The sequence below is a fragment of the Hypanus sabinus genome, chromosome 16 (assembly GCF_030144855.1).
Source record: "Hypanus sabinus isolate sHypSab1 chromosome 16, sHypSab1.hap1, whole genome shotgun sequence".
Classification (NCBI taxonomy): Eukaryota; Metazoa; Chordata; class Chondrichthyes; order Myliobatiformes; family Dasyatidae; genus Hypanus; species Hypanus sabinus.
Window position 1 is genome coordinate 88,902,945 of NC_082721.1, and position 24,051 is coordinate 88,926,995.

A 24,051-nucleotide genomic window follows, 5' to 3' on the forward strand; every position below is an offset into this window, starting at 1 on the left:
CATCACTCTATCCTCAGTCGCTCACTGTGTACACCCTACCTGCTCTTCCCTCCTCCTGAAACTGGCTGAAATCCCACCAGAGCCCCCTGCTTCCCCATTTCAACATCATAATCCCCTCCCATTCAACTAACAATCAGTGGGCATGGTTGTTATTCAGGATCTCCCTATTATAAATGCAAATCATATGATTGGGCCTCCTGAAAACTGAAAGGCCTAGACAGAGAGACCATAGAGAGGACATTTCCAGTGGTGGGAGAGTCTAGGACTGGATGACATGGGCTCAGAATAGAATGATGTCCCTCTAGAACAGAAATGAGGAGGAATTTCTTTAGCGTCAGGATGGTGAAACTATGGAATTCATTACCCCAGACTGGCTGTGGAAGCCAGGTCATTGAGTATATATGAAGTGACGGTTGATAGGTTCATGATTAGTCAGGGCTTCAAAGGACACAGGAAGAAGGTTGGAGAATGGGTTGAGAGGGAACATAAATCAAGTTTGATGGAATGGCAGAATTTTTTTTCTATTAAACAAAACATAATTTATTCAAAAATAAAATTATGTACAATAAACCATTCAATGACTCTCAATCCTTTACAAATGCTTCCATCACGGTCTTTACATTTCCACATTTTTTGCCACCCAGGTGGCACTCTGTTAATTCATATTTACATGCCCTTGTTGAGGGGTATACACCCCACCCCCTACCTCTCAACTCCCGCGGGCTAGAACCCTAAACTGTGGTCCTTCCCCACCGGGCCCTTGCGGTGGCTGCACCAAGTTTCAGTGCGTCCCTCAGAACGTACTCCTGCAGCCGAGAATGTGCCAGTTGGCAGCATTCCCCCACGGACATCTTCGTGTGCTGGTAGACAATCAAGTTTCAGGCCGAACAAAGAGTGTCTTTCACCGAGTTGATGATCTGCCAGCAGTACCGGATGTTGGTCTCTGTGTGCATCCCCGGGAACAGCCCGTAGATCAGCAAGTCCTCTGTTACCCAGCTGCTGGGGATGAACCTCGACACTGTTCCTTCCATCCTCCTCCACACCTTCCCTGTGAACCCACAGTGTGCAGAAAGGTGGGTCACCGACTGCTCCTCACTGCAGTTCTCCAGTGGGCAGTGGGATGTGGAGACAACGTTGCGGGTGTACAGGAGGGATCGGACTGGGAATGCTCCTCTCACCACCAGCCAGGTGAGGTCTTGGTGCCTGTTGGTGAGGTCTGGCGATGAGGCATTTTGCCAGATGAACTGGACAGTCTGCTCAGAGAACCACCCCACTGTGTCCATCACGTCCTTCTGCAGTGCCTGGATGACTCAGCAGGCCAAATGGCCTAACTCTGCTCCCATGTCTGATGGTCCCAACCTGGTTGACCAAACATCAGAAACACAAACTACCGAGTAGGTAGTTGGTAGTTCTCCATCGCTATCACCTCTCCCATTTTGCATTTTCACTTTGGTTAGTTAACTGTGTTTAGTACATTAACATGGAAACACATGGTAATGACTTCATTCTTTTCTGAATCCTGCCTCTGCCCTATTGGTTGAAGTCGCTGTAGATTGTTTTCCTTGTTCAGGCACAGATATATGAAGTGTGAATTTTTTCCTGAGGCTGATGCACAGGACAAGATCCGCAACCTCACCTTTTCACCGGCAGGTCCTCGTGATCCTCGTTCGCCAGGGGGACCCATCTGCCCTTTGATCCCTTCCAGACCATCCTCGCCACGCTGACCTATCAAACCAGCATTGCCCTGCGAACCAAGAAGAGTCAGTCAGTACATCCAGTGGTAAGGGCTCCCATTGCACAGCTTTGCAGTGTTGTGCATTGTCTGTAAGAGGGCTGCACCATACCTCTCACCTAATTTCCATTGTCTATAAGGGGCGGCACCATGCCTCGAAACCATTTTCCAGGAAGGACAGCCAAGGATCAGACCTGATGAAGGGTCTTGACCCAAGATGCTGACTGTCCACTTCCCTCCACATGTGCTGCTTGACCCTCTGAGTCCCTCCAGTGGCTCACTTTCTCCTTTCACTCGATTTTGCTAAAGTCTCAGTGGGAACTCATGGAAAGAATTAGAATTTCCCCTGTTGTTGAATATGACATTCAAAATGGTAGACCAAATAAGGGCAGCCACGGAACTGTCCACAAAATCAAACTGGAAAACCATTTAGGGATATGTCTCCAACTTAGTTATATAAAGCTATTCTAAATACTTTCCAAATGCAGGAGGTTCTGTAGATGCTGGAAATGCAGAGCAACACACACAGAATGCTGGAGGAACTTAGCAGGACAGGGAGTATCAATGGAAGTGAATTAACAATCGATATCTTTGGTCAAGGTGAAGGGTTTTGCCTGAAGCTTTGACTGTTTATTCATTTCCATAGATATTGCCTGACCTGTTAAGTTCCTCCAGCATTTTGCATATCTCGCTCTAAGTATTTCTCAGACTTTCAAAAATATAATGAATTTGAAGTTGAAAAATCTCAAAAACTCCTTCACCATACAGGTCAAAAGACAGCCTGAGGATCAGAGGTGGGTGTGTCAGTGATTCAGATCCTGGGGGGAGCCAAAGGAAGGGAACCAGCCAAGAAATTTCCTTGAGGTCAGCAGGCTAAGCTGTATCACTGGAGGGAAATGGATAATTGCGGATGTACAGCAAAGGTCCAGGCCCTTCAGCCTGCTACTCCTGTACTGAGCACGATACCAAATTAAAACTATAAGACCATAAGACATAGGAGCCGAATTAGGCCATTCAGCCCATCAAGTCTGCTCCAGTATTCCATCTTGGCCGATCCCGGATCCCACTCAATCCCATACACCTGCCTTCTCGCCATATCATTTGATGCCCTGACTGATCAGGAAACAATCAACTTCTGTCTTAAGTATACCCATAGACTGGCTTCCATCACAGTCTGTGGCAGAGCATTCCACAGATTCACTACTCTTTGGCTAAAAACTTCCTTCTTAAGCCCTTTCTAAGAGGTCACCCCCCTCAATTTTGAGGCTGTGGAGAGGATAGTTCTGGATACTTCCACCAGAGGAAACATCCTCTCCACATCCACCCTATCTAGTTCCTTCAATATTTGGTAGATTTCAATGAGATCCCCCCGCATTCTTCTGAATTCCAGAGAGTACAGGCCCAAAGCTCCCAAACGTTCCTCAAATGTTAACCCCTTCATTCCCTGAATCATCCTCGTTAACCTCCTCTGGACTCTCTCCAATGACAACATGTTCTTTCTGAGATATAGGGCCCAAAACTGTTGACAATTCTCAAGTGCAACCTGACTAGTATCTTATAAAGCCTCAGGATTATCTCCTTGTTTTTATATTCTAATCCCCTTGAAATAAATGTGAACATTGCATTTGCCTTCTTTACCACAGACTCAACCTGTAAATTAACCTTCTGGCAGTCTTGCACGAGGACTCCTAAGTTCTTCTACACCTCTGATGTTTGAACCTGCCCCCCCATTTGGATAATAGCCCACACTATTGTTCCTTTTACATTTATCATACATTATACAAATGTATCATACATTTCCCAACACCGTATTCTATCTGTCACTTTTTTGCCCATTCATTCAATTTGTCTAAATCCTGCTGCAATCGCATTACTTCCTCAGAACTACCTATCCCTCTACCTATCTTCATATCCTCCACAAACTTTGTCACAAAGCCATTAATTACATTAACCAATTATTGACAAGCAATGTGAAAAATAGTGGTACCAATACTGACCCCCAAGGAACACCACTAGTCACCGGCAGCCAACCATAAAAGACTCCTTTTATTCCCACTCGCTGCCTCATGCCTGTCAGCCATTCCTCTGTCAATGCAGCATCTTTCATGTAATGTCATAGGATTTTACCTTGTTAAGCAGCCTCCTCTGTGGCACCTAGTAAAGTGGCTTCTGAAACTCCGAGAGCTGTAAAGGATGGGGAAGGGGGATAGAAGGGGGGTGGAGGGTGAAGAGGGGCGGGGGTGGTGCAGAGGGGAGGGAATGGTGAAGAGGGGTGGGGGTGAAGAGTGGCAGGGGGTGAAGAGCGACAGGGGTGAAGAGGGGCGGAGGGAGAAGGGGAAGATGGCGGAGGGCGAAGGTGGTGGAGGGGGAAGGGGTTGGAGTGGGAGAGGGAAGGGGGCAGAGGGGGAAAAAGACAGAGGGCAAGAGAGATGGAGAAAAAGGGGAGAGAAACTTCGTAACAAAGACCAACCTCAAGAGAGAGGCTGAGATCCTCAGCAGAAAAGCAAGTGGACAGTCTCGGGCTTGTCCTTGCATGTTTAACTTACCCTATCCCCTTTGGGACCCATGTCACCTTTATAGCCAGGGAATCCTTCTTCCCCCTGTACATATATAAATGACAGAAACCACTGATTACTCCAGTGAGAAATGACCAATATCTCTGTAGCAAAGACACTGAGCTTATGTCTATGGTGGTGGTGGGAGGGGGTACAGTGTGAGATGTCCTCTTGTTTATCCACCCAATGCTGCTAAGGGTAGAAGTGATAAGGTAACACGACAGATTCACCCTCCTACCCTTCTTCACTCTGGGCATTTCCACCTTGCACCATGGACAGTCCAGCCCCTGCTGAAAAGGTTATATGTTTTCTAAAATGTTCACCACACTGGTGGGAACACAGCCTACATAAGATGCTTCTGTCGACAATACTTGGGGAGGGTGAGTCTTTGACCATGTTGGCTGCTTCACCTCGGTAAAAAGGCAGCACTGACCATTAAGAATGCTCATCACCTGGGACATGCTTTCTTCTCATTCCGAGCATTGGGGAGGCAGTACAGGAACCTAAAGGATCAAATTCAATGTTTTAGAAACAGCTTCTTCCTCTTCACCATCAGATTTCAGAAAGGCCCATGAACACTACATCACTTCCTCTTTTGCCATTTTTTATTATAACTTATTGTGACTTTTTGGCACTGTACCGCTGCCACACAACAACAAATTTCACTCTCTTTTTCGGTGTTAATAAACCTGATTCTGATTCACGGTCTCACAAACTTTTCCTCATGGAAAATTTAGAAGGCATCTACTGAAAAAGGACCAGTGCATGCCCCACAATCACCCCCTGGCTTGCCAGCACGTGGAGCAGCAGCAGAGTTAGCCGCACCAGGAGGCAGGTTACAACGGTGATGTGGGAACTTCCTCACCTTCTCACCCTTGTGCCCCTTCAGTCCTCTGACTCCATCCGCACCCTGCAACAAACAACATAAACAGCATGTCACAGCATCACTGGGATCTTGCTAAGTTCCTGAGTTTCTCAGGGGATTTCCAGTCAGCTACACACGCTGGTGTGTGGGTCACTGTGGAAGTTGAAGGATTTGAAATGGTTACTTGTTGTGAGAGGACCCATTAAATAGAAGTAAATACATAATGATGTAAGAAAATAGGAATAGGAGTAAGCCAGTCGGGCGCTTGATCCCATCCTACCATTTAATATGATCATTGCGGATTCAGCTCCTCTCGTGCCAGTTTCACGTAGACCTCAATTCCCCATGATGTATTTACCTTCTGTTTAAATGCCCCCAATGATCTAGTATCCACAGCACTCTAGAGCAGGTATCCACCTCCTTCTGTGAGATGAATTGGTCAACGTGGATAAGACACACATCGTGAACTCATTCTGATTATTTGAAGATGTTGGGGAAGGGTGGGAGACAGCACTTGGAAGAACTATATATAGTTTGGGTTCCCTTGCCCCAGAAAAGGTGTCCTTGCCAATAGATCAAATTGTCACTGGGCTGATCCCAGGACTGCTGTATGGAGAGTGACTGAGTAGACCAGGTTGGTATTATCCAGCGTTTAGACCAAAAGACCATAAGGTACTGGAGCAGGATTAGATGTCTGATTCTGCTCCACCATTCCCTTATGGCTATTTCTTTAACCTGTTACATCAGCTCTCGCTCCTGCTAATCTTTGACTTAAATGCACCCAATGACTTCGTCTCCATAGACCTCTGTGGCAATGGATTCCACACATTCACTACCTTCTGGCTGAAGAAATTCTTCCTCATCTCTGTTCAATGAAAGAGAAAGAAGACTCAAGGGGCATAAAGATGGAGGGGGACAGGGCATTTTGCACAATTAAGTTAATCAAACAGGCACAGAGCACAGGGACTGGGGTGTTGCATTACACCTGTACCAGGTGTGACTGAGACTACATTCACAGTATCATGGGGAACTTAAGTCACTTAGCTAAATAAAGTTTATCACTAAAGGGCACAAAGAAGATTCACAAAGATGTTACTGGGATTGCAGGGCTTGAGTTATAAGCGTGGCCTGGGACTTTATTTCCTGGATTGAAGGAGGCTGAGGGGTGACATTACAGAGGTTTGTAACTTTGGGTGATGCGGAAAGATTTAAAGGGGATCTGAGTGGCAAGTTTTTCCACACAAAGGATTGTGGATGCGTGGACCGAGGTTAGGGAGGGTACAATTGGAACATTAAGAAGTCATTTGGACAGGAACGTGTATAGGAAAGGTGTGGTGGGATATGGGTCAAATGCAGACAAATTTTACAAGAGTGATTTAACAATCACTTTGCCTCACATTAAGTGCAGGAATGCAGGGCATTTTAACAAAGTTGTTTGGAGACGTACGTATGTAGTGTGCAAAAGAGCATCGATCTCACTGGTGCATTCACGACTACACCTGTGTCTTGATGCAACAGCATTTAAATGATATGTTAGCATTTTTGGATTTAACTTTGTAGGATATCACAGTTGCTTAATTTCTTTCTTTATATATCTGCACACACACACACACATGCATAAATACACACACACACACACACACACACACACACACACACACACACACACACAGATACACACACACACACACACACACATCCTCACTTCTCACTCTCTTTCTCAACAACACACACAAAATACTGGACAAAATCAGCAAGTCAGGCAGCATCTATGGAGGGAAATAATTATTCAACATTTGGGCCGAAACTCTTTAACCTAATGAAGGGTCCCAGTCCAATATTGACTGTTTATTCCTCTCCATAGATGCTGCCTGATTTGCTGAGTTCCTACATCATTTTGTATGTGTTGCTCGGGATTTCCAGCATCTCTCTCTCTTACCTTGACACCTCGAACTCCAGGATATCCTATTGGACCCTGTGCACCTAGAAGACCCTGCAGGAAACACACTGTGTTATATTTCAATAGTATGTTACAGTAGTCAGCAAATATAATTCTTTAAAAAAAGGTCAGAGGATTATTTCCTTTTGCATTACAGCTTTTGATTATAAAGAGTTTTGAGTTGAATGGTTTGATTGAGTAGGCAACAATAGGGAGCTGATAGATACTAATCAGTGGAGTTATTATCACCCCTACCCCACACATTATCACTGGTTTTATTATCACCCTACCCCACACATTATCACTGGTTTTATTGCCTCCAGCCACTTTGTGAAGAGGTATCTTGTTTGGCCGTAGTTCTACTGACACCATTTCCCTCTGGGAGGCCATTTATTACTTTATACACAAGCCATGGCCAATGCCAGCAAGATGAGCTTCTCTTGCCTTTCCTTTGCAATGCAGACAAAATGCTGAAGGAACTCTGCAAGGCAGGCTGCGTCAATAGAGGGGGAATAAATAGTTGATGTTTTGAGCTGAGATCTTTCATCGGGACATGTGTCTACATTTTCAGCACCTGCAGAATCTCTTGTGTCTACTGCTCAGTCTTCATTGCCTCTGGGAAGCCAGTGTCGAGCTGTCTGTCCATGTAGTGAAAATGCTGTTGGGCAGGGAGTTCCAGGCAGGAATGGAGACACATTTACAATACGTAACTTGGAGGGAAACTTGTGCCTGCTGTCCTGCTCCTTCTGACTGTCTAGATTTGCAAGGTGCAATCGAAGTAGACCTGGCAGGTAATTAGTGTACTATGTCCACTACAGCCACACTGTGCTTGGAGCTGAGGACATGAATAGCCAAAGAGGCAGATGGGGTGTCAGTCAATCAAATGGGTTACTTTGTCCAAGATTGCATCAGGCTTTTAAGTGTCATCTTTCACATGAAAATTATACATAACTTATGTTAATTAGGCATATTTTAATTAATTTAGATTAATTAAGCCTGTCCTTGCCTTTAATGTCCTGTGCTACTGCTGCACAAAGATAATTTTCACAGCATTCACACGCTGTATGCCTATGATCAGAGTCGTTCAACAGCTGTAAGTATTTAGAAAGGAAAAGAAATGTGATTTAAGTGACTGACGGAGGATTGGTTGTTGGTGCCAGACAAGGTAGTGCAAGTATCTCAGAAACTGCTGACCTTCTGAGGTTTTCACACACAACAGTCTCTCAGAGTTTACAGAGAATGGTGTGAAAATCAAAAAAGCATCCAGTGAGCAGCAGTTCTGTGGGTGAAAATGCCTTGTTAATGAGAGAGGCCAGAGGAGACTGGCCAGACTGGTTCAAGCTGACAGAAAGGCCACAGTAACTCCAACAGCCACATATTATAACAGTGGTGTGCAAAAGAACATCTCCGAATGCACAGCACCTCAAACCCTGAAGTGGATGGGCTACAGCAACAGATGACCACAAGCATGCACTCAGTGGCCACTTTATTAAGTACAGAGGGGCCCTCCATTGGCTGGGGTCAACCATGGTCGCTGTGTCCTTGCCAGGGCAGTACAATATGGAGAGCAAGCTTTGCCTCTCCACGCAGCTGATGAATCCAAAGGAATGGCAGAGACCGAAACAGTTCGACACCAGTGGCATTGCAGGAGTTGCAGTCAATATGGGACTGCCTGAGGGACTCCAGCTCCAGATTTTTCCCTTGTGGTTTACTCCTGTAGCCGTCCCCATGAGGGTATAGCCGTAATGCAGCAGACAAGCCCCATCTGCCCGAAACAACTGGTTTTAAGGCACCAGTAACCTGCATTTGCCCCTTCTCCTGTCCATAGAAATGGCTCTGCCTGGCTTAGTAGCTAAGCCATGTGTGAAAACCAGGAACTAGAGTTGGTTGTCAGAGGCTATTTGAGGGGCACACCACTGTGACAGAACATGTGTTCAATACACATGTGCTGTGCAGTTTCAATAAGACCATAACTCCATGGTGGTAGCTCGATCCAAGTTCCAACTTTTTAATGAGCTCTTTAATTGTAGCAGCATTTACATGCATGATTGAAGCCGGAATTACTGCAGCTGCTGGCACCAGGTTTATCCTCCAATGGATCCTTGTTAAAAGATTTAAAGCACACTCATTCCAATTGTTACTTTTCAACACTACCTCTTTTTGTTCATCTGGAGGTACAGATATCTAGCCGATAAAGTCCAATTAATGAAAGTGAGAGGAAAGAATGTTTCTCCAAGTTAGAGACCAGGTAACTATAATCCAGTATGTCTTAACCAAAGAAGGGCAAGCAATGGATTCTAGCAATGACATATCTTTGATCCTCTGGTAAACCCACTCACTAACCTATTGCTACCATTACACTAACCAATCAGTAAACCACTTACCATGTTTCCCTTTTCACCTGCTGGGCCTTCTCGACCAGGGTGACCCTGTGAAACAAATTACAGTCATTGTCTCAATTTCATTGGTGACTGCACATCAAACAATACGTGGCTGGTCCTGTACAGCTAGAGTGCTTCATATCAGAAGGGCACAAAGAATAGAAGCAGGTGTACGGCATTTAAGATTGGCTGTTTTAAGTTGTACCTAATCCTCTAACCTCAGCGTACTTTTCAGCATGAACCAGAGAACCCTTGGGACAATAACTAAAAGTCTTTCCAACTGTGTACCAAATAAATTCAGTGACTGAGTTTCTGAAGTCTTCTTCATTATAGGTTTCAAAGATACACTGACCTCTGAATGAAGAAATTTCCTTTCATCTGTGTCCTGAATGTTAAACTTCGAAGGGAGAGGTTATGTATCAGGTCAGAAAGCCCTTGTGAGAGTTCTCAGGAATCGTCTCTGATCAGAAACGCTAACGGTTTCCCTTTCCACAGTTTCTGCCTGCCTTGCTGAGTGATTCTACCATTTTCCCTTCTGATATCACATTCCCAGCATCTGTGGTATTTTTGGTTTTCTCTTATGATGCTTACGATAATATGAATCCTGGTTCTAAGCACGCAGTCGAGGGAAAAGTCGGCTCCATGTCTACTTTGTCAATTTGCAAGCTTCAAGAGTATCATCAGGTAGTGCCGTTTCAAAGCTCCAGCGACTAGACCTCTGGTACTCTCTGTGTAGAGTCTGCCTGAAATTGCAGGAATACGGTGGGGGCGGGTGGAATGGAATGGAACTGATAGCAACCAGCATGGACAGAAATGTTGAATGTCCTCGTTTTGTCCAACATCCGTCATCAAGTCAAAGAGAAAATACAGCATAAATACAGCCCCTATGGTAGCTTGCTACATAACTCACCAGCCTCGGGTGAAAAATTGCCCCTAATTTTGGACTCCCCATACACTGAGCAAAGGACTGTTATCATACACCTATCGATACCTCTCATCATTTAAAAAACTTCTATATGACAACACACACAAAATGCTGGAGGAACTCAAAAGGTCAGCATCTATGGAGCTGAATAAACAGTCAACATTTTGGGCCGAGACCCTTCTTCAGGACTGAGAAGCAAGGAGGAAGATGTCAGAATGAAAAGGCGAGGGTGGGGAGGGGATGAAGGATAACTAGAAGATGATGCCAGGTGGGTGGGAAAAGTAAAGGGCTGGAGAAGAAGACATGTGATAGGAGAGCAGAGTGACCACAGGAGAAAGGAAAAGAGGAGAGAACCCAGTGAGAGGTGATAGCCAAGTAAGAAGAGGTAAGAGGCCAGAGTATGGAGTAAAAGTGGAGGGGGGGGGGATTATTTTTACTGGAAAGAGAAATTGATATTCATACCATCACATTGCAAACTACCCAGACAGAATATAAGGTATTGCCGCTCCTCCACCCTGAGGGTGGCCTCACCTTGGCACAAGAAGACATCGTGGACCAGCATGTCAGAATGGGAATCAGAATTAAAATATTTGGCCACTGGGAAGTTCTACTTTTGGTGGACAAATCAGAGGTGCTTAACAAAGTAGTCCCCCAATTTATGACAAGTCTCCCAAGTGTAGAAGAGGCTGCATTGACAACATTGGACACAATAGACAAACCCAGCAGATTCTACATGGTCACCATCTTTCCCCTAGCTTCTAGTGACCTAGCATGGCCAAGGTTCTAAGGTTAATAGAGGTAGCACGGTGGCTTTGCAGTTAGTGCATTGCTCTACTGTGCCAGCAATCACCAATCGGGATTCATGTCCTACTGCTGTCTGTAAGGCGTTTGTACATACTCCTCATGACCACATGGGTTTGCTCTGAGTTAGTAAGTTGTGGGCATGTTATGTTGCCCAGAACAATCCTAGGTGATTTGATCTGATCGAAACAATGCATTTTACTCTGTATTACTCTGCATTTTGCTTCCAGTGCTCCAGAGAGTGGAAAATAGAGGGGAAACAGGCTTTGAGTAACATTCAGGTTTGTCTATTTATATAAAATCACAATACAGGTTCAAGAAAATCACCGATCTTTCCAGAATTTAGAGGATTTAGCAGCTAATGGACTGGTGCAGAACCAACAACCTGACTCTGAATGTGAACAAAAGAGATGGTTGCTGACTTCAGAAGGGCATGGAGCGACCACTCTCCACCCCCCATCCTCATCACATTCTACAGAGGTTATATTGAGAGCATCCTGAGCAGCTGCATCACCGCCTGGTTCGGAAATTGCACCATCTCGGATCGCAAGACCCTGCAGTGGACAGTGAGGTCAGCTGAGAAGATCATCAAGGTCTCTCTTCCCGCCATTACAGACATTTACACCACACACTGCATCCACAAAGCAAACAGCATTATGAAGGACCCCATGCACCCCTCATACAAACTCTTCTCCCTCCTGCCATCTGGGTAAAGGCACCGAAGCATTTGGGCTGTTACAACCAGACTATGTAACAGTTTCTTCCCCCAAGCCATCAGACTCCTCAATACCCAGAGAGTGGACTGACACCAACTTACTGCCCTCTACTGTGCCTATTGTCTTGTTTATTATTTATCGTAATGCCTGAACTGTTTTGTGCACTTTATGCAGTCCTGGGTAGGTCTGTAGTCTAGCATAGTATTTTTTTTTGTCTGTGTTGTTTTTATGTAGTTCAGTGTAGTTTTTGTATTGTTTCATGTAGCACCATGGTCCTGAAAAATGTCTTGTTTTTACTGTGTACTGTACCAGCAATTATGGTTGAAATAACAATAAAAAGTGACTTGACTTGACTTGACTTGACTTGGAAGGTTAACAACTGTTTATGGTCCTTATTAGATTAAAAAAAGCTGTAAAAGCAAGATAACCATCATCTTTTAAATTCTTTACGCTTGAAGAACCTGCAGCAAGTGTCTGATCTTCTCTGAAACCTTTGAAATTATTTTCTTTCTGCGGCTGCTATTGAGGTATCTCATCTACAGTCATATCTACATCTTGAAAATGCAACTGCTCACAGCTGTCAATCTCCAAATATTTAAACATGTGGTTGAATAATTCCCAACTCTTCTGCTCCATCATCTGAATCTGTAGTACTCTCTTTGTTCCTGTCCAATTTTAGTTCCAGTGATTATATCTCTCGTTGACAACCTCAATGTCTATTTGACACATGGACACTTCTTCTTTGCCCCTTCTCTCCAACGTTTCCTTACTGGTTTGTCCTATAATTGAAAGGCCTGCACTTACCAATTCAGAGAGCTAAGTGATTTAGATCAGCCAACAGCAAATCCACTAGGCTTCAAGAACTATGTTCTAAAACACTTAAAGTCATAGCACAAAACAGGCCCTTTGGCCTATGAATTCCATACTGAAATATTATTCTGCTTAGTCCCATTGTTCCACACCTGGACCATAGCTCTCAATACCCTTCCCAACCATGTATTTAACCAAATTACTCTTAAGTGTTGAAATTGAACTCATAGTTGCCACTTCCACTGGCAGCTCATTCCACACTTGAACCACCCTCTGAGTGAAGAAGTTTCCCCTCATGATTCCCTTAAATATCTTACCTCTCCCCCCCCTTAACATATGGTCTCTATCTCCCAACCTCAGAGGAAAAAGCCTGTTTGCATTTACCCTATCTACACCCCTCATAATTTTGTATACCTCTGTCAAATCTTCCTTCACATATCCCCTGTCAGCAACTCTCGGTTTAATCCAGGTCTTACAATACGCATTGGTAAGTCAGCCAATAAATGTGCATAGCAACATACAGAAAGCTGGATGAACTCAGCGGATCCGGCAGTATCTAGGGAAGGAAATGGACACTCCTCCTTTCCGGTTGACACCTCCATTGAGTCCAGATGAAGGGTCTCCAGAACATCGGATGCCTGTTTCCCTCCACACATGGTGCCTGATCTGCTGAGTTCCTCCAGTTCTTTGTGTGTCACTTCTGATTCCAGTATCTGCAGACCCTTGAGTCTCCATAGATGTCTATATTTGGGGGAAAAGTGGAGTTTTGAAATAATGAATTTTAACATGGGTTTAGGTACATTAATATCCTCGAATCTCTAATCTAGTTAGACTGGAGTAGCCAGAAATTCTAAAGCTGAATATCTTTCTGTTGATCATTATAGCAGTGACCAACTTCAGAAAAGTCTTAAACCTGTGTGGAAATGCACAGGCATCTATTTTCTACCATCAATACTTGAGCTCATATACCTAATTTCAGAAATTTTGCCACCTGAGTATAAGGAATGACCTTTCATTTACAAAGTCCAAGGGGAAAATTACCAAGACCAACAAGAAATGGAAGTAGACAAGCTAAGTTGTTCTGTAACTTTCTTGAGATAATGCACTAGGGATATAGGAGATGAAAAAGAACATGATCTGTCAATCCTGTCCACCTCCTTTAATCCCTTGACTAGCAACCTCCAACCCATTCTCTATGTCAGAGGTTCCCAGCCGGGAGTCCACAGATCCCTTGCTTAATGGTATTAGTCTATGGCATAAGAAAGGTTGGGAATTCCTGGGCTAAGTTAAGAAGTTTCTCCTGAGTTCATTATGGGATTTCATTTTGTATTTATGTACCTTTTACAAGTGGAGACATTTTGTGTCTTCTCTAGCAAAGCTTTCTCAAACCATAAAAGACAACTTTCCCTCAGCTTTTCCTTTACGAGGAGCAGAAAAGGCAAATTTGTTCAGTCTTGCAACTGTGGTTTACCCTAATAAATCCTTTGTTTACCCCCTCCAGCAACTTTTAGGATGTGGAGATGTCTTTCTCTGTAGTCGTAACACTATAGTCTGCACTTTCTTTTCCTTTTGTGAAACTGTGATGTGTTTATGTATGAAATGATCTGTCTGGGGAACACACACACAAAAGCTTTTCTCTGTATTTCAGTACTTGTAACAATAATAGATCAATCCCCCAGAGCACTGAAGATCAAAGGACTGTATGCACTGTTGCTTGTTCTGTTCTCTTTTTAGGTAGTTTTCAGAATTAAGAAGAATCTTCATAGAATGTTGAATACAAATGAGAAAATATCAGCTATTGAAAGCTGCTGATACATTGATGGGAAATTTAATAATATGCTTAACCATTCTCTGTAGCATCAAAGCTTGACAGCTGTAAGACTTAGTATAGATAGTACAATTAAACCCAGATAGCTTACCGGTGGACCATCTGCTCCAATAAGTCCTGGCAGTCCTTGCTTGCCTGGAGGTCCCTAGAAGATTTGAACAAAACCAACATATGAGTCAAATGGTCAATTCACTAGGTTCAAAGTTCACAGTGCAAAGCAAATTTATTATGAAAGTGCTTATATGTCACCATACACTACTCTGTGATTCATTTTGTTGCAAGCATTCCCACTAGAATAGAGAAATACAACGGAATCAATGAAAAACTACATACAATGGCTGACCAACCACCAAAGTGCAAAAGAAGACAAACTGTGCTAATACAAAAAATACCCTCAATAAATAAATAAACGAATAATACTGAGAACATGAGTTATAGAGTCCTTGGAAATGCGTCCACAGGTTCAGGAATGAGAACAGTGCTGAGTCATCCTCATTGGTTTAAGAGCTTGATGGTTGAAGGGTTATTTTCTCCTGAGGAAGACCTTCTGGACCCTTGCTGTGCTATAAAATGGTAACCCATGGCCTGGCTATGTCCTTGTATGGAATAAGCCTGTGGGTCTGCAGAGACTGTCGATTCACCACATGTTGAATCAGGTTGTAACAGGCTGAGTTTAACCATAACACTGAAACATCAATGCATCTTCTGTAAACAAACCCCAAGCCATTTCTATCCACTCAGCTGCATTTGAATTTATTCCAGTACAGGTTTCTACAAGACCCAGGGCAATTAAGAAAATATGTATTATCAAATGAACATTCCATAATGTCTGTTCAAACCTTGAGTTACTGCAATGGATATAATGAACTTTGGCCCACAAACCTGGGAAGTCACATATCAGATGCTCAGCTGTGTCAGCACTTCAGTCTCTGAACTCAAACACTGTGGGTTTAATTCTTAGCCCAGTCACCAGCTTAAAAATCCAGGCTGGTGTTCTAGTGCAACGTTGAGAGAACACTGTTTTGCCAGAGGTGCTCTCTTTTGAAAGGGGCACTGAACTGAGGCTCTGCATACTCTTTTGGATACCAGTAAATGAACTTGCAAGAGTTGATACACCAATGAAGTTCTAGTGAGAGTCTCATTTCTAGTGGTGCATTTTTTTTGGCAAGATGTTAAACTGAGCAGCTGGTGTAAAGGTTCCCTCAGGAACACAATAATGAACTGCAGAGTTTTCCCAGGTGACCTGACCAATGATTAAACCTCATTCAATGCTAATCAAAACAGGATGCTATCTCTATCTATAAATAAATGTAAATTATAAATACAAAATTTAATATTCTTTATAATTAAAAGTTGTTTTTGTTGCATGTTGTGCTGACACACCATAGCAAATTCCTAATACATCTACTGTAAATGCATATAGAACATAGAACAGTTCAGAACAGGAGTAGGCCTTTGAACCCACAATGTGTGCTAAACCAATTAAATTAGTAATCAAACAGCCAACAAAACTAATCTTTTCTGTCTACACAATGTCCATAACCTTCCATTTCCCTCACATTCATGTGCCTATCTAAAAATCTCTTGCTATGTTATACGTCAATGACTTGGATGATGGAATTGATGGTTTTGTTGCAAAAGTTCTGGATGATACAAATATAGGTGGAGGGGCAGGTAGTTTTGAGGAAATACAGATGCTATAGAAGGACCTAGACAGATTTAGAGAATGGGCAAAAAAGTGGCAGATGGAATATAGCATCCGGAAGTGTGTGGTCATGCACTTTGATGGAAGAAATAAAAGCAAAGTCTGTTTTCTAAATGGAGAGAAAATTCAAAAATCTGAAGTGCAAGGGGACTTGGGAGACCTTGTGCAAGATTCCCAAAAGGTTAATTTTCACGTGGTGAGGAAGGGAAATACAATGTTAGCTTTCATTTCAAGAAGTTTAGAAAGCTTCAGAATAGAGAGATGTCCTTTTAGAATGGCGATGAGCAGGAATTTCTTGAGCCAAAGACTGGTGAATCTGTTGCCACAAGTGGCTGTAGAAGCCAAGTCTTGACTATATATTTAAAGCAGAGGTTGATAGATTCTTGATTGGTTAGACCATGGGGGAAAGGCAGGTGATTGGGGCTGAGAGGAAATAAAGGATCAGCCATGATGAAATGATGAAGCAGACTCAATGGGCTCAATGGCTTAATTCTGCACCTATATCTGATGGTTTTATGGTCTAAAGAATCTGCCTCTATCACCATCCCAGGAATTGAACTCTTTCTATGTAAAAAAAAATTGTCCCTCACATCTCCCTTGAACTTACCCCCTCTCAGCTTCAACCCCGTTAAGTGTGAGGTGCTTCATTTTGGTAGGTCAAATACGATGGCAGAATATACTACCTACACCTACTACACTCTACAGATAGGGCTATGGGTTACATGAAGAGGTCTATGCAACCAACACTTCCCATATCACATGTTTTACCACTTGGTTCAATTGGGAAACAATATTACTTTTGGGTCATAAAGTTCTCCTGAGCAGTGCTGACAGTCAAGAGCCAGCAACAAGGGAGAACAACATTGGTGGAGATGCCATCTTTTAAGATGATAAAGCAAGGCCTCCTCTACACTAACTCCTTACAACAAATGAGATTCTGCAGATGCTGAACCTGAAGAAGGGTTGTGACCTGAAACAATGACTGTTTATTGCTTTACATAGACGCTATCTGACCTGCTGAGTTTCTACAACATTTTACATGTTACTCCCTTTAAATTTCCTGCTTCCTTGGGAAAGCAAGTAACAGAATCAAAAGCCCCTCTCACCGCTCTTCCATCCGGCAAAAGATACAAAAGCTTGAGAACGACCAGGCTCAAGATTCTATTGTGCTGTTATAAGACTCTTGAACAGACTTTTTATACTGTAAAAGATGCACTCTTGATCTCCCAGTCTATACTGGATGGCCTTCCGTGCAAACTTGACACTAGTGAACAACACGACCAAGGGTGACATTCTTCAGACTGTTCACAAAATTATTTATTTTACTTCATTTACTTCTTCTTTCAAATACAACTGAACTACCTGTGATTTCCATTTTGATGGTGTATTTTGTGGACAGATTGAGTGATCTGGTGCTCTGTCATCCCGGAGGGAGCTTGGTGAGGTTTTGAGTGAAGTGTCTGGCCGGGAGGCAAAGAAACCTGGAGACCATTGTTTGCTGATCTCGCTGTTAAAGCATCGAGGAAGATTGAGATCAACTAGGATGAGAGCGGAAGGCGATTGGGTGTTCTGCATCAAATGCCTGCGAGTGACTGGTTTCTTTCTTGTTCTCTGCTCCCGGACAAAGTTGCCTGTGTTTGACCTCCCTCTTGCTCATTGTTGCCGGAGAATGGTGGTGGACTCTTGGCTCTTGGGCAAGGTTTAATCAAAGCAGTTCATTGATTGGACTCTGTAGTTCATGTTATGATGTTTCTAGTTTCTAGGTGTTCTTTCTTTAGTTGCTATCTTGTGCGATTTTGATCAGGGCTGACTGCCTCTGCGGCCTGCAGTAAATGAATGACGCAGCACTAAATTGAACTAAACTGAGTTGAAACTGAACATTCCTGGACTGTTTCATGAAATTGTGGTTTAATGTTTTATATTCTGAGTTGTTTTGCTTTGTATTTTTGTTGTTTGTGAAATTTGTTCTTTTTTTTTGCACGTTGTGATTTTGATGTCTTTCTTTGAGCGGGTTCCATAGCTTTCTTTGTTTTGTGGCTGTCTGTAGGGAAGACGAATCTTAGGTCGTATACTGCATACATACTTCGATAATAAATGCACTTTGAATCTTTGTTTGTCTATCTGCATTGCACTTTTTTGTTACTGCGACACTAAGTTCTGCATAATGTTTTCAGTACCAGATTCCCCCTCTGAGTACGATGTACAGTATGGAATGATCTATCTGAGTGGCAAATACATAAATGGCATCTCGGTAATAATAAACAAATCACCATCTGCTGTGGGATCCTGTACACAGACCAGGGAGTTCTCCTCATGTTCCAGACAGCACCTCCCCTGAATCAATACACCCACACACCACATTAGTTGGCTGTGTATTCATTTGGTGGGGTCCCACGTGTACAAATTGGATATCTTGTTTGATGGATCACATAATGGAATATACTGATTCTCTGTTTGTAAAGATGTTGTTTATCTTTTTTTTTTAAGAGACAGCACAGTAACAGGCTGTTCCAGCCCAAACAGCCCGTGATACCCAAATATATCCACTTGACCAATCAACTGACTAACATGTATGTCTTTTAGAACAAGAGCACCCAGAGGAAACCCATGTTGCCATGACAAGAATGCGTAAACTCCTTCCAGGCAGTGAAAGTAACTGAAACTGTGTCGCTGGTTCTGTAATAGCACTACGCTAACCTGTTATGCTGCTGCACTGCCTCAAAGTTTTTGGGGCAGAGGCAACACCAGCAGGACAACAATTACTGCTCATCCATGGCTGCCTAATAGAAAGATCATGGTGAAATTCTCTTTTGTAATGTTATGGGCTCTGTAGCCAGTTCAAAGGGCAGTAGCACTCCTGTGGTCTGGAGACACATAGGTTGAGTCTGGGCAACAATGACTAATTTCTTCATCAATAGTGAACAAAATGGCATTTTCACAACAAGGTATAGCATTTACTGAAGCTAGTTTGCTCTTAATAGCCAAAATATTTAACAAACTAAATGTAAATTCCACAGTTGTAATAGTGGTGTTTGAATCAGTCATTTTAATTATCAACTGAATTGAACACTACACTGTCTCTATAAAACCTCCTTATAATGCATGTTTGTACTTTCTTCATGCACAGTCAGATAAGATGGGTATAAATCTGTGTATTCTTTGAGTTTCAGTCAATGTTGAAATATTGAAACGGATGCCTAAATATCCAGAGTGAAGAATAAATCAGAGAAACACCACCTCATATTCTGTCTTCAACATCAACTTCTTTAACTACTGGTAATCACCCGTCTCCGACTCCTCCCACCACACAATTTTGTTTTCCAAATTTTCCTTTATCCATCTGGTCCCTTCACCCCTTCTATTTCCCCTCCCCCACCCTCATGACTTGCCCTTCATCCATAACTTCCTCCCACTGTTCCCTCCCTTGATTCCATGGTCCACAGTCCTCTCTTATTGGTTCTTTTCTTCTCCAGCCCTTTGCCTCTTCCACCAATCACATTGTTCCCACTTCCACCATTTCCCCACCTACCTACCTTCACCTCATGCCTGACTTCACCTATCATCTGCCCATTTGTACTTCTTCCCTTCACTGTCACCCTTTTATTCTGGTTCTGCCCCCTTCCTTTCAAAGAAGGGTCTTAGATTGAAAAGTTGACTATCCATTTCTCTCCACAGATGCTTCTAGTAATTTCTTCCCCCCCCCACCACTCCCTCCTTCTCTTTTTTTCCATTCCCCATTCTGATTACCCTCTCAATTCTTCATTTCTCTTCACCTCCAATCAGCTCCCTCTGCTTCAACTCTTCCTTTCTTATCTTTTGTGGTCCACTCTTCTCACCTATTAGATTCCTTCTTCTTCAGCTCTTACCTCCTTCACCTATCCCCTCCGAACTTCTCTCTTCAACTCTCTCTTCCACATATCCACTTTCCCCCTTCACCTGGTCTCACCTATCACCTGAAATGTTGAAGTGCTTCCATTCCCTCATCTTCTTATTCTAGCTTCTACACCCTTCTTTTCCAGTATTGACCCGAAACATCGACTGTTCTTATCCCTCCACACATGTTGCCTGACCTGCTGAGTTTCTTTAGCATTTCTCTGTGCGTTGTGCAAAATGGAGTTTCTGGAGTCTCACTGAAGCCCCACTGTCTTTACACCAGGATAATTATCACCGAAAAGCCAAAGCGCTTTCACAGAAAAAATTTGAGAACTTACTTTGTTTCCGGGAAGACCGATGGGGCCTTGAGGTCCAGGAAAACCCTACGAGAGAGAGAGAGACAAAGAGCTGCCTCAGTGAAGAGTTATGGTAACAATGTCAGCTGCCCACTGGAGTAATTTCTATTTACTGGTCTATTTCAGGGTCTCCAATGTAAATCTGAAATAATCCAGGCTTCCATTTCTGTGTACAAACTCCTGTTTGAGTTTTCTGGATTCCAGATTATAACGTTTTCCCCTAAACACTCATTGGTGGATAACTCCAAGGTCCAAGACTGTAACGCAGGAGGTGGTTAGAGTACCCTCTTGTGCTGATCTGCAGCCTCATTCACTTGGTGACCAATCCCCATGTCCCTCAACTCCCTTCATGCCCAAGAAAACAACTTCCTCAACAGGGAATATGTTCAAATGATCATCTACTGCTCTGCAGATTACTAAGGATATACAGAACAAAGATAGGTCATTTGACCCAACCAGACCAAATGCCATTAATGTTCTACTTCTTCATCATCTGCCACTCTCCTTCTACACACCTAACAGCAGATCCATCTAAACCTTTCTCTGTCAAGTGTTACTCTAGCTCAGTGGTTCCCAAAGATATTGTCCTCTCGGGGACAGTGGGAGTTTCTAAGGGGGCAATAAAGATGAAATTAGCAGTGGGAGGGGACACTTGGTAGCAGGGTGGAGATGAAAATTGCCAGTTTAAGTTAAGAAATGAATTACTTATTATGTATTTAGCCCTCAGTGCCTCATAATTGATTACAATGACCACATTATCACCTCATCTCTTGCTAACTCATTATTTCTTAGACTTTGTTTGAAACAGTTGTTGAAATGCAATGTGACACTTCTGTTTTTGGCATACCATGAGAAAGCTCAACAGAAGAAATCTTTTTATTTCCAGTGCACTGTTGGCATTCACTACTGTAATAGTGTTAGCTGGAACAATTCCCATACTCTATCAAGCAGTCATGCATTTCCTGTGAACTAGGGTACAGTGTTCAATAGGATAAAGTTTAGAATCTGCCATTTTGATTGGTCTTGATTGTATTTCTCTAGTCCACGACCCAACTGAGATATCGCTGCCCAACTTTATGTACCGTCAGACAGAGAGCCAGGATCAGCCTAAGCAATGATGACATCATAATTTTCCTCATTATTGATCTCAGTGCTTGAGTTTGGACTTAAACAGGAGGCGATTGATCATGGTCATTAATCTATAATGAAAATGGCTGAAGCAGACCAGATGAAAGAGAAGTGTAGAAGGTATTATGTACTCATTTATACATTTCAGCCAGTGTTCCTACACTTTCCAAATTGTTTGATGTACTTGTACTTCAACCTATTACACTTGGTGAACGAGTGCACCAAGTTCCCACTGTGCAGCAAAACGTTTATTAATTAAAAGCTCCTAATGTTGAACTGAATTATCAAATTGAGTCTTTATTGGAACATGGGTTTTAAAACTGCAATAACAATGGAGCAAATGGTCTTTTGAGAAGCAAGCTATTCTTTTTGCAGCTTTTGAGTGACATTATAGTGCACTGAGAAACGTATTACTCAGTAATGAGCAATCTCCAAACGTTAAGACAATTTAAGATTTAATGAGATTGCACAGAGGTTGATAAATTGGAGGAGTGGATTGGCAGCAGAAGCAGTGGGAATCCAGCTGCCTCAGCACATTCAGTGCTACACGGTTCAGTGCCGGCAAAGAGATTGCACAGACGTTACTGCTGCATATTGTATTCCCTGGGGCTGGCCAGGATGAAAGTCATATCTACTATTGGCCCTGGGGATTCCAAATTGATACCCATTATTATATTTCAGCTGCTAAAGGTGATAAAATGGATTCAATACTTACTTGCTTTGTATTGATAAAATGCACAGTGTCCTTGTATATTTTTGCAGGATTTGCAGTCTGCTAGCAGATGCAGGTTACACTATAATCCTGAAACCTGGTCCCAATGAAGTGCTTCCTACATTTCAGAACTCAACATTATTGCTAGTCTGCAGATTTAACATGGCTACCTCAGGACACATTTCAGTGCAAAAGTCTGTTGGTTGGTATGAACCTCAATACATTAAAAACTTAACAAAAAGGTTGTATGATAAATGAAAACAGGGGATTCTGTAAATGCTGGAAATTCAGAATAACAGGCACAAAGTGCTGGAGGAACTCATCAGGTCAGACAGCATCTATGGAGAGGAATAAACTGTTGACATTTCCGGTGAGACCCTTCGACAGTACAGGGGAAATGAGCTTCTCCATAGATGCTGCCTGTCCTGCTGAGTTCCTCCAGCACTTAGAGTGTGAATAAAAAGTTCTTCTTTTGCCCCACTCCATGTCTGATTAATCATCCCAAGGTTACAGGTTTTTGCCCCCCTCTGTATCTGATTAAACGTGCCAAGATTGCAGGTTTTTCCCTCACTCCATACCTGATGAAACATATCAAGGTTACAGCTGAGAACAGTGAATCACAGGATTCAGAGTTCACTGTAGATATCAAAAGGCAAGATATTCTGACCTAACTGCTCTGGATTCATTTCAACGTAACCGCCACACTTTCTCACCTGAGGTCCTGGGTCACCTTGTTGCCCTACTGGTCCGGGATCACCTTGAGGGCCCTAGGGAGGGAATAAAGGCAGGGAATGATGCAATTTCTTTGGAGACATCAGCTTCAGATAAAGATTTTAACATCAGCTTTGTTTGTCACATATACATTGAAATATACAGTGAAATGCTTTAGGTTTGCATCAAATTAAATCAGTGAGGATTGTGCTGGGCAGTCGCCACCTTCCAGACCAACATAGCATGTCCACAACTCCTAACAGCTTTGGAATGTGGGAGGAAGCCGGAACACCCTGAGGAAACACATGCAGTCACAGGGAGAACGTACAAACTCCTTACAGACAGCTATGTTACCATACCACACCGGTAATGAACTGGCTCTTTCTTGCTATGCACAATCATTTAGATTTCTGTTTCTGGTTTGTTTAGTTGCTGTAAAGTTTCAACCCCTACCCCACCCCTAGTGTGTATTTTCATAAAAGCAACAAGGTGAAGGCCATGTGAGGGAGGAAATAGCTTGCAGAGTTACAAAGGAAATGGTTGGGGAATGGGGAACTCCTGATATTACTCTGCCACGAGCCAACATGTACACAATGGGCCGAATATATCACAGTAAGTAGGCAGAGTGATCAAACAAATTCTTACAGCTGCTGAACACCCAGCCAGAAATTCCTAGGTGGAAGTATCACCAATAATTTATCCTGGTGCAGCCATGTGAAAGTTCGCTGACACTTCTACTTCCTCGGAAGGCAGAGATATGATAGGACAAGTGGCCTACTTCTTGGTCTTGAGAAATATGCTGCCCTACTCTCTAGCCATCTATTTTTACCACTCTTTGGGAGAGTTTTAGGTGCATGAGTTGGCTGCTCTTTGTGTCTATTGTACAGTCAATGAAACTCACCTCTGCAATTGGCTGAAAAGCACAGCCACTGAAGGTCTGAGATGTTTTATAAGGACAGCCCAAACCAGAATTCATTGGATATGAAATACAGTGACATATTTATGTTTGACTAG

At 43.0% G+C, this 24,051-nt stretch overlaps 1 protein-coding gene across 3 annotated transcripts in view; it reads right to left on the reverse strand.

Annotated features, from left to right (window-relative positions):
- Positions 1–24,051, reverse strand: part of LOC132406557 (collagen alpha-1(XI) chain-like) — a 404,353-nt gene that overhangs the window by 164,285 nt on the left and 216,017 nt on the right. For all 3 annotated transcript variants that reach the window (XM_059992380.1, XM_059992381.1, XM_059992379.1), the window contains 8 exons: positions 23,040–23,093; positions 20,469–20,513; positions 14,644–14,697; positions 9,476–9,520; positions 7,092–7,145; positions 5,153–5,197; positions 4,279–4,332; positions 1,637–1,744 (listed from right to left, as the gene is read on the reverse strand). In XM_059992380.1, coding sequence (XP_059848363.1) covers positions 1,637–1,744; positions 4,279–4,332; positions 5,153–5,197; positions 7,092–7,145; positions 9,476–9,520; positions 14,644–14,697; positions 20,469–20,513; positions 23,040–23,093 — 459 coding nt within the window. The remainder of the gene's footprint in view (positions 1–1,636; positions 1,745–4,278; positions 4,333–5,152; positions 5,198–7,091; positions 7,146–9,475; positions 9,521–14,643; positions 14,698–20,468; positions 20,514–23,039; positions 23,094–24,051) is intronic.